At 53.0% G+C, this 11,286-nt stretch overlaps 1 protein-coding gene across 1 annotated transcript in view; it reads right to left on the bottom strand.

Moving 5' to 3' along the window:
* The window catches only part of LOC125757436 (uncharacterized), a 40,576-nt gene extending 31,819 nt beyond the window's left edge, over nucleotides 1-8,757 (bottom strand). Inside the window, exons 1-2 of the mRNA XM_049413030.1 lie at nucleotides 8,500-8,757; nucleotides 3,551-3,865 (exon numbers count right to left, since the gene is read on the bottom strand). Of these exons, the coding sequence (XP_049268987.1) occupies nucleotides 3,551-3,865; nucleotides 8,500-8,757 (573 nt within the window). The remainder of the gene's footprint in view (nucleotides 1-3,550; nucleotides 3,866-8,499) is intronic.
* Between the last annotated feature and the right edge of the window lie 2,529 nt (nucleotides 8,758-11,286).

Genomic DNA, 11,286 nt, shown 5'->3' with positions numbered 1-11,286 from the left:
GCAATTAGAGAATTTTTTTAGTTTTCTTAGAAACTTATGAAAGTTTTTAATTTTTTCAGTTTAGTTTTTTAGAAAACGAATTTTAAAATTGGTAGCCAATTCCGGAATCAGGTCTGGGTACGGGCTATTGGTATTCCATTTTTTTAAATTGTGCTAACAGCGCAAAGTAAGACACGAGACAGAGAGCAACGAAGACGAGCTCGTCTTCGTTGCTCTCTGTCTCGTGTCTTATTTGCGCTGTTAGCACAATTTAAAAAAATCCGAATCACGCCTGTTAACGCGGGCCACCCTCTGTATGTGACGTAATGTGCCTACTCTTTTCCGACCCCGCCTCGCCCAGCAGACGGGTGCAGCGCGCGCTTTCTTTCCGAGGCGGCGACGACGCGAGCAAAGTTCGGCTTTGTTAGCTGCATAGCGTCTTAGTCGTCATTGACATCGGGTCTTACATTAAGCACGTAAAATAGTGAGCAACGCGAGATCGATGCGGGCACGTGAGCTACTTCATGCGCCGGGGGTAGGAATCAAAAGGCGATGCCCCCGCGCTCGTATATTAGCTGCAATCATCGCTGTACTCGTCACTGGTAAGTTGAGACGGGCTGGCACATTGACACCAATTCGATGACATCGCCAGCTTGCTTTTCGCGTGATAGAAGAAGCGCGTGCGCTATGGCACTACGGCGTTACACCCTGGCCAGCCCGTGGCAGCGTGTAGCGCACTTCGTGACGTCATCGCATACCCAGCCAGCGCCTCCCCTATTTTTCAGTGCTTGGGCGAACGCTCTCCTCGTGCCGTCTAACGCGTCTCCGCGTCCGCTCGCCGCTGCCGCGTGGTGGCGCTGTGCAAGTAGACTACGGAAGCTGGCGCTGAACGGCCGCGCGTACCACGAAGCTCACGAATTCGTGTTTGCATCCGAGTTTAATTGCAGTTGTGCTTCTTGCAGGCTTTCACGGGTACAGTGGGATGGAAAGAAACGCGAACATAGCGGGGCGCTGTTTTCATCACGCTCTAACCGTGGTGGCAATAAAAGATGATAGATGGTATTTTATTGTGCCATGGATGACGCCGTCTTTTCATTAGTCATCCAGGCTATTACCACTGAAAATAAATGCGAAACAGCAAAGATGCTGATGCCGCGTGTTCGCGTGTCTTTCCGTCCCCGCTGTACGTATTCCGCAGGCAGTCTGTCAGGCCGTGCTGCCGGTTCATACTTGCATTCGAGTTTGATAGTACTCGCGTTTTATTTTCTATTTCAGGCTATTGCAACCACCCCACTGCCTTAGTATGTCATACTGTTCTGTTCCACTCTGCAAATGGAACTGAAAGAAATCACGATTGTCTTTTTTATTCCCTTCATTGATAAAGAAAAGAAATCTCACAGGGTCCCTTATGCATTCGTCTAAGACGACTGAAAGGCGAAAGCAATCTTTTTCTTTCTCTTCCAATCATGTATTGAACATTCCCCGCCTCCCTCCGAGATATTCCTGCGCCTAACGTGGTTTTCTTACAGCCTCAAGGATCGGAGGGAGTGCAAGCTTTCTGCACATCAGCGGAGGCGTGCACTGCCTCCGCGATCGGCCCATTTTGACCAAGCGAAGATGTAATATGACAACGTCACTTCACGATGATGTCACAAAATAAAATACAAAGACGAGCTCAAGCAACTGACAACAGGCAGCGCCTTTTTCACGCCTTTCACAATGGCTCAAGTTTGAGAGCCGGCACTACGACTTTATACTTCAACGACAGCGTCTGTTCACACATCGGTCAATATTGCGGAACCGCGCGGCATATGTAGCTGTCTTTGTTTGCTTTTCGTACCACCACGATTAAACTGGTTTAAGCTCTGAAATGGGGAATCACTTGGCATAGTTTCCTCCTTTTCTGGCACCAGCTGTTGCTTTCTCCCGGTGGCAACAAATGTACTTCTCAAAAGCTTTACGAGGGAACGGGCGATCACGTATATCCCTGGAAGCAGTCTAGTTACATTTCGTGCTATTTGCGCATGAACTGCAGGCTTGCTGCGTATAGTGTGCTACACCAGTAGACGGTAGCACACATCGGGGAACTTTAAGCGCCCAAGCTTTCAATATTACCTCTTGACAAATGCTGCTTTCGAAAATCGACTTTCAGACAGTCAGAAACCGACTCTAGTAGTCAAGAGAACGTAACGGTGACAAAACAATTTTCCGCACACCCTGGCATGCGCTCTCTGGTATCGGGCTAGCAGACGATGCGCGAGCGTCTCGATCAAAAGCCGCGAAAGACATGCCCTCGGATGGCTGGTTGCCCAGAACGACACGTGCTCATGATTCCAGTTTGAAGTTTTCATTATACTTTAAACAACGCGAATACAGACGAAAACAACCATATAGCAGCTTCGAATGCCGCCACGGCATTCGTTTCCGCGAGCGACGACGCGACGGCAGGTCTACTACGGTGGCGTCGCCCGGCGGCTAAAAGCCGCACAAACGCCGACGGTCGGTTCCCGTTGCGCTCCGCTCCTTCGCCCGGCACAGAAAATTAGAGGAGGCGCTGACCCAGCACGGAGCAGCTAAGCTCCGTTTCGGTTTCGACTCCTCGTATATTGCTTATTTAAAATTATTGACTAGTCTCTCAGCAAAATGAACCACCCTTGCTGTTACATGACTGTTCTATAGTTAAAAACGGCATTACTCAATATTGTCGAAATGAACCGGAGTTCCCTTTAAACGGCAATGTGGCCAGCGTCCTATTTGTCTCCGATGCGGTCTTACTGAGCGTTGTATGTTGCCGGTTACGTGCGCACTTGTACGGGACATAAAATAGCTGCTGTCCACTTAGCTCTATTTAGCCGTCTAATGTGAGTATTGGAACATACCCTAAATATTGTAGCCAATGGCACAAAGTGATGCCTTTAAGTGCCAGTTAGTGCTAAGTTACGAGTCACTTTACATGTCGTGCTTCCCACGCGTCGTGTGCTCACCCTAAGCGTGCTCGCTTACGTTCCTGCAATATTCTTGATAAGTTAATACACATTTCAGCGCCCATGCTTGCAAAGCGTTACTCCTGTAACTGCTCCTATGACATTGGAAGCAGTCGCGATAATTTCTACATTAACAATTGGTTTCCTTGAGATGAGTATTCTTCGGGTACTCTATCACGTAGAAATCTGCCTGGTGCCGAGCAACTGAGCACGATACACGTTTGTCTAATCTGCCTTGAGTTTTCGTGTTTCGCTCTCTCAAATTGAGTGACGCAGCCAAGGAGTGGCCCATGGGGCACGTACCCCACCCGAAATTTATTTCTGCCGTGAGATGCAGAGCCCGAATACTCGACCACACTTGCTTGCCCAGCTCCCCCTTCAAATCAAGGACGTGCAACCTCATCCCCCTCCCCCCCCCACCCCCCTGAAACAAATTTCTGCCTGCGCCAGTGCACCAAGTAAACGACACTCTAACTTGTTTCTGGCCCAATAAAGTCCTGTAGATACCTTGTCGCTATACTGCTATCCCTTGCAAGAAATGCCTGTCTTCAGAAGTCGTAACCGGGTGACAAATATCCGGTACGCACCCTCAGGTCCTGCTTCTCCCTTGCCGAAAGCTTCGACTCCTGGCACTCGCTCTCGCAGAATGGCTCTCCGTCCATGGGACAAAGGCTACGGCCATCTTTGTCGGTGCAGCCAACCTGGCACTGCCGGCACACGCTGTGCGAGCAGGGAAGTACGATCGTCGTGCTTGGAAGGACGTGGCACACGCAGCAGGCGTAGCGACTCAACGTCACCTCGTCGGCGAACACCGTTGGGCGCATATTGACGCCGCTGACCGAGTCGGTCACTCGGTGCAGAGCTCGGCGTCCGAGATCTCGCGTACCAGTAGCCATTTGTCGCTGCGAATGAGCGGCAACACAGACGTGCGTCTCGTAGCTTGGTTGGGCGTTTGCTTTAAGTCATGTGATAACGGATAACATCTTCAGATAGTGTTCCCGTGAAACAAGACATGGTGGAGGAAGGGCAGTACGCGCGCGCAGGCAGTTTATGCTTGAAGTAATACGCTCCCAAAATATTTTCTTGAGGTTATGATCAGCCAGTTTTCGTCGATGACGTGGGATACTAAAACTGTCCATTGCTACGTGTATACAGAGAAGGTAAATAAACATGCCTTTTCATGTGATAACGCTGCTTCACAGGCGTCTCACGGATTCTCTAATCTCGCGCTGCTGCCAGGTTTTATTTGCTTTCTCTTTTAATTATGAGGCATCCTTCACGTTGAGCCATCCTAATGACCATCACCAGAGTGCTTTAGGCTATGCGCCCTTGGCGCTCGGCTTGGCCCAGCCGAGTAGCTGCGACATTTTGTGCGCCGTCAGCGGTGGAACACGGTGCTGTAAGGAATGCTTATCTGCTTAGTGCCCGTCTCTGCGAGTCTTTTCTTGTCCAACGTATTCAAGCCGGTATACCTGGTGTTTAAAGAAATCTGTCCGAAAATGTTGAAACAGCTTGGAACTACGTTATCTGTGGCGGCAGGCATCATAAGATGACTAGAAATGAGTGTGGGTATTAAGAACTTGATTACCATGATGGTATGCGTTTAACGGTGAGGCAGTAACGCGTTTATTAGACAATTGCCACAGCTGAAGCGATCAGCGGTCCAAGCCGAGCAAGCGCGAGCACCAACAACAACCGTCTTCTTCTTTCGCTGGAGTTCTTGACTGCGCCCTACCATGTTACAAATCACTCCCCCGCGGAAAAGGAGCCATCCTGGCGACCTAAGGAACAGGTACAACTGGTGGGTCATAGTGCGGCTTCAGGCGATCGACGTGAACAGTCTCGCGGCCGCGACGACGGCGGTCCGTAGATGATTGAACAGGCTCAATAATATAGTTGACTGGGATGCTTGACGTAGGACGCGGTAGGGGCCTTCGTACTTAGGCAGCTTTTGTGGAAAGGCCAGGAGCAGAGGAGGGAACGCGATGCCACACCATCGTTCCAGGCGAAAATGACGGAGAAGGCAGGTTTACGTCGTGACGGTCCTTCTGGCGCGCTTGATCTTGGGCGGTTACAGAACGCGCGAGTTGCCTGCATTCCTCGGCACAATTGGCGACTTCAGATAAAGTTGTGGATTCTGAAGCGTCCCGGCGGTACAGAAGAATGGTATCCATAAACGAGGAAGGTTCACGGCCTTAAAGGGAAGAATGGAGAGAATCCTGTCGTAGACTGAGTGTCGCTATTGTAGGCGTACGTAACAAAGGGTATGTCGGAGCTAACGCGAGAAAGATCCAGCCCTGACAGCGTTCAGTTTTCGAACTGATTTTTTTTATTGCGCTGCACCCGACGCGCGGCCGAATGCCAACTTCTTCTTCTTTGCCGAGCGCCGCATTCTGAGGCGCTACAGGGCTCCCCCCGTAGAATGAGAGCCATAGGAGTCGCCCAGTGGACATGCTTGGATGAGGGCATCCAGGCTGAAGATTGAACCCCGCGGACGCGAGAGCGGCGATATACGCAGGTTTTAGTCGATCGGCAGCCACGACGTCTTCACGGCCATTGATGTCCAGCGTGAACGTCTTAGGTGTACGATGGAGTACGCGGAATGGGCCATCATAGGTTGGTGTGAGTGGTGGCCGTATTTGGTCACGCCGAACGAAGACGTGACTGCAGTCATGCAGATCCTGGCTGACGAAGACAGACTGGGGGTGTCGGTCGGCAGGAATCACAGGAGCAAGGTCCCGAAACGTGGTGCGCAGCTCTCGAATGTACGTGGAGGCATCGTGAGTGGAAGGTGGCGATGATGGCTCGAAGAATTCTCCTGGAAGACGCAGGGAAACGCCATAGACTAGTTCGGCTGATGAGCAGCCGAGATCCGCTTTCAATGCTGATCGGATACCCAGAAGTACGAAGGGGAGGTGGTCGAGCCAACGTTCCCTTGGCTGGTGAGCAGTGAGGGCAGCTTTCAATTGTCGATGAAGCCGTTCGACCATGCCATTGGCGGAAGGATGGTAGGCAGTTGTGTGGATGTGTCGAATGCCCAAGATATTGGCAAGTGCGGTGAAAAGGGCCGATTGAAATTGACGACCGCGATCAGTGGTGACGACAGAAGGGCATCCAAAGCGCGACACCCAGCCGTTTGTGAAAGCCTTAGCAACTGTTGGTGCTGTAATGTCGGAAATGGGAAACGCTTCCGGCCATCTGGTGAAGCGATCCACACATGTCAGCAGGTAACAGGCTCCTTGCGATGACGGAAGAGGGCCGACGATGTCGAGATGGACGTGAGAAAACCTTGCGTCTGGAGGCCGAAAGGGGGATGTTGCCGTGACAGTGTGACGGTGAACTTTAACCCGCTGGCACTCAAGGCAGGTTCGCGCCCAGCGTCGGACATCAGCATTGATGCTTGGCCAAAGGAAACGAGATGTGACTAGCTTCTGGGTCGCACGAATACCAGGATGGCTCATGTTGTGCAATTGATCAAAAATTGCACGACGAAAAGCTGAAGGCACGAAGGGCCGAGGGACACCAGTAGACGTTTCGCACGTTATTAATGAGGTAGAAAATGGAAGCGGGCACTCCGTGAACGATAGAGACGTGGATGAAGAACGAAGACGATGCAGCTCAGGATCGTTGCTTTGGGCAGCTGCTAGCTCTTCCATGTCTAGTGGTGGCTGGGTCGACAAGGCATCGATGCGGGATAGTGCATCAGCAGCAGCATTTTCCGGCCCATGGACGTGTCTGAGATCCACAGTGACCTCGGAAATGAAGCATAGTTGACGGATCTCCCGTGCAGTGTAATTGCTGTGATTGCGATGGAAGGCAAACGTCAGGGGCTTGTGGTCTGTAACGACGTAAAAGTCCCGACCCTCCAATAAATGACGAAAATGTTTGATGGCGAGGTATACCGCGAGGAGTTCTCGGGCAAATGTACTGTATTTTGCTTCCGGTGGCTTTAGTTTTTGCGAGAAAAAACCAAGGGGCTGCCAACCGGATACGTGCTGCTCGAGAACGGCGCCAACTGCCACGCTTGATGCATCGGTGATGAGACGAATTGGGGCATCAGGGACGGGATGTATGAGCATGGTGGCGTCTGCCAGAGCCTTCTTGGCAGTGCCGAAGGCAGATGCAGCGTCCTCGGTCCACTCCAGTGGCGCAGCCGGGTCTTTCTTTTTAGCCAATAGGTCGGTCAAGGGCTTTAGGAATGTGGCACACTTTGGAAGAAAGCGGCGATGGAAGTTTAGTAGGCCCAGAAATTCTCGGAGTCGCTTCAGTGAAGTCGGGGGTGGAAAGTCTTGAATAGCTTTCACTTTGCTGGCGAGTGGTTGGATACCCTAGGAAAGGTCCTAGTAGCGACGCCGAAGAGGCACTTATTGGGATTAATTACGAGGCCGTAATCATCCAGGCGGTGGAACAGGGTGCGCAGGTGGGCTTCATGCTCAGGGCCGGATGAGCTTGCTACAAGGAGGTCATCAAGGTAGGCAAATACGAAATCGAGACCTCGCGTGACCTCGTTGATAGTGCGCTGAAAGGTCTGTGCCGAGTTGCGCAATCCAAAAGGCATCCTCACATATTCAAACAGACCGAATGGGGTGGTGATGGCCGTCTTCGGAATGTCGGCGGGTTCTACAGGAATCTGATGGTAAGCCTTCACTAAGTCAATCTTAGAGAAGATTGTGCACCCAGCCAAATTTGATGTGAAATCCTGTATGTGAGGAAGTGGATAGCGGTCTGGTAAGGTGTGGGCATTGAGAGCGCGGTAATCCCCACATGGTCTCCAATCGCCAGGATCTTTCTTCGGCACCATGTGGAGTGGCGACGCCCAGTTGCTTGAGGAAGGCCGCACAATGCCGAGTTCAAGCATGTGCTCAAACTCACGGCGGGCGATGGCGAGGCGTTCTCCAGATAGTCGACGGGGTCGTGTAAAAACGGGAGGTCCAGTGGTCACAATGTGGTGAGTGATGGAATGCTTCACCGGTGACTCTCTGGTGTGCGGCTTCGTGATGCTGGGAAAGTCGGCGAGTATTTTTGCATACGGCGAAGCAGGTGTGAGAGCTCGCAGTCCCGTTGACGAGGAAGTACAGAGTACACCGTTGATGGAGAGGCGGGTGTTGAGATCAATGAGGCGATGAGCATGCATGTCCACAGCAAGGTTGAAAAAACTGAGGAAGTCAGCTCCAATAACACCTTGCGAGACATCAGCGAGGATGAAAATCCAGCGGAACGTACGGCGTAGTCCAAGGTCGAGTGTAAGAGAGCGTTGACCGTATGTGCGAATGGCGGAATTGTTGATCGCTTGGAGTGGGCAGGTCTGTTCGTTGCGACGGCGATCTGCACACGAGGCCGGTATGACGCTAACTGGGCTCCTGTGTCGACTAGGAAGCAAGCGCCAGTGACCTTATCAGAAACATAGAAAAGGCGGCATGAATTTTGACCAGTACCACTTGCCGAGTCAGTGGCCGGTCGTCGCATTTCCCGACCAGGAGCACGGGCGAGTGCACTTGCGAGCAGAGGCACCGAATCGGCGGTGGTACCAGCACACGGTTGAGGATGAGACGTCCCGCGGCGCATCGGTTGACCGAAGTTCCGGAGAACGTGGGGGCGTCGACGAGCGACTGTGTATCTGGAACCTGGATGACGGTCGACGATGCGCAGGTACAAAGCCATCGAGGCGCCTGACAAGGGCGTCCAAACGGTTCTCGATGCTCGCGAGCGCCGGGTCTGCAGCGGTGGCCGGTGGCGGTGCGGTAACGGTGTTGAGGCTATGTGCCCGCGAGTAGTCCGCCACTCGGTCAGCCATTTCAGCGAGTGTGTCTACTGGGACATCTCCTGCAGCCACGAGGACCGGGACCATGCTCTGCGGTAAGCGCTGGAGGAACAACTCACGCAACAGCTTCTCCTCTTGAGGGGCAGACGGGCCGCCAAGGAGCTGGCGCATGCGTCGCAGGAGCTGTGATGGGCGACGGTCACCGAGCTCTGTGGCCGTGATGAGCTGTTGGAGTCTGCTGTGTTCGGACTCAGACTTGCGGGAAATGATAGCTGCCTTCAACGTGTCGTAGGGATGGCTCGTGTGCGGCGACGCTAAAATATCAGCTAAGTCGTCGGCTACGTCCGGAGGGTAAGCAGGACACCAGATGCCAGTACCTGGTCTGTTGGCTGGTGATTTGCCGTAGACGGAAGTGCGCCTCGACCTGCAGAAACCATGTGCTGGGGCTGTTGGGCCAAAATGGTGGCAGGTTGACATGTTGGATCGCAGCGACCGCAGCACCGCTAGGTCTGGCGTCTTCTTGGGCGTCAGGAGCGGTAGGATTGGTGGCAGAGCCGGCGGGATCCATGCGGGATGATCGGGGCTGCGTGTTCTTTATCGGGTCACCATTAACTGTCGGAGCTAACGCGAGAAAGATCCAGCCTGACAGCGTTCAGTTTTCGAACTGATTTTTTTTATTATTGCGCTGCACCCGACGCGCGGCCGAATGCCAACTTCTTCTTTGCCGAACGCCGCATTCTGAGGCGCTACAGGTAGTATCCGGTCCCAGTTGGTGTGGTCAGCGGACACGTACATGGACAGCACGTCACCCAGTGTGCGGTTAAAGCGCTCAGTCATTCCGTTGGTTTGCGGATGGTACGCGCTGGTTGTCCGATGGCACAACGTTGCATTCACGAAGGAGGGCTTGCACGGCTTCAGAGAGGAACGTACGTCCGCGGTCGCTGAGTAGCCCGCGAGGTGCGCCGTGGCGAAGAACGAGTTTTGAAGAATGAATAAACCGAACTTCACGTGATGTGGCCTCTGGCAGTGCTGCAGTTTCAGCATAGCGTGTCAGGTGATCGATAGCGACAATCACCCAGCGGTTCCCGTCAGGTGTGTAGGGAAGGTGGCCTTACAGGTCTATGCCGATGCGATCAAAGGGCCGGGAGGGACAAGGCAACGGCTGTAGTGGTCCAGTGACTGTGTGCGCTGGGCTCTTCCGGCTTGACACTTGGAGCACGAGCGTACGTACTGTCGGACAAAGCGGTACATTCCGCGCCAGTAGTACCGCAGCCGGAGGCGTGCATACGTTTTTATTACACCGGCGTGGCCGCACTGGGGATCCGCGTGAAAGGAGGCGCAGATATCGGCCCGTAGCTGGCGAGGAATCACCAGCAGCCATTTGCGGCCCTCAGATAGGTAGTTGCGGCGGTACAGGAGCCCGTCGCGTACGGTGAAATGTCGAGCTGTGCGTCGCAGCGAACGAGTGGCGGTAGGTGGTGATGGCTGAGACAGGAACTCTATGATAGAGACTATCCAAGGGTCCTGGGGCTGCTGAGATGGCATGTCAGCGTATTAAGTGACGCAGAATCGTAGCTGGAAACAGACGCAGTTCCGTATTCATGGGGAAGAGGAGAGCGGGAAAGAGCGTCGGCATCTGAATGTCGGCGGCCTGACCTGTAGACGACACGGATGTCGTAGTCTTGGAGACGTAATGCCCAACGAGCTAGACGACCAGATGGGTCTTTGAGTGATGATAACCAGCAGAGGGCGTGGTGATCACTCACGACATCAAATGGGCGGCCATATACGTAAGTTCGAAATTTTGTGATTGCCCACACGATGGCTAGACATTCCTTTCCTGTGACCGAATAATTCTCTTCAGCTCTGGTGAGAGTGCGGCTGGCGTAAGAAACGACGTACTCGTCGAAGCCAGACTTGCGTTGAGCTAGAATAGTGCCAGGGCCGACTCCGCTAGCATTCGTTTGGATTTCGGTAGGGCCATCTGGGTCAAAGTGACGAAGAATCGGTGGTGATATCAGTAGATGACGTAATTTCGCAAATGCGTCATCGCAAGCGGAAAGACCATGCCGTGACACCTTGGCTGTCGGCAAGTAGGCGTGTTAAACGAGCCATTATGAATGCGAAATTACGGACGAATCGCCGAAAATACGAGCATAGGCCTATGAAACTCCGGAGTTCTTTCAGTGTTGACGGCTTCGGAAACTCGGCGACGGCGCGGAGCTTTGCAGGGTCGGGTAGAACACCGTCCTTGCTGACAACATGCCCCAAGATGGTGAGCTTCCGGGCGGCAAAATGGCGTGCGCAGGGAGACGCCAGAAAGCGGAATCGTAATTTTTTTTAACTTGGGGCACATTGCTTCACTCAATACAGATACGGCAGCTCCAGTATCGACTAATGCTTGCACGGCAACACCATCAACGTACACAGAATTTCGTTGGCAGGTAGACAACGAGGTCTTGTAGAGTTCGACAGCGGCGCAGTTCTTGCCTCCGGAACTGCGATGGTGACGACCAGATGGGTCTTTGAGTGACGATAACCAGCAGAGGTCGTGGTGATCAC

This window comes from Rhipicephalus sanguineus, chromosome 2 (assembly GCF_013339695.2).
Source record: "Rhipicephalus sanguineus isolate Rsan-2018 chromosome 2, BIME_Rsan_1.4, whole genome shotgun sequence".
Classification (NCBI taxonomy): Eukaryota; Metazoa; Arthropoda; class Arachnida; order Ixodida; family Ixodidae; genus Rhipicephalus; species Rhipicephalus sanguineus.
Note: the sequence above shows the minus strand (reverse complement) of the source record. Positions and strands in the feature narration are given on the sequence as shown.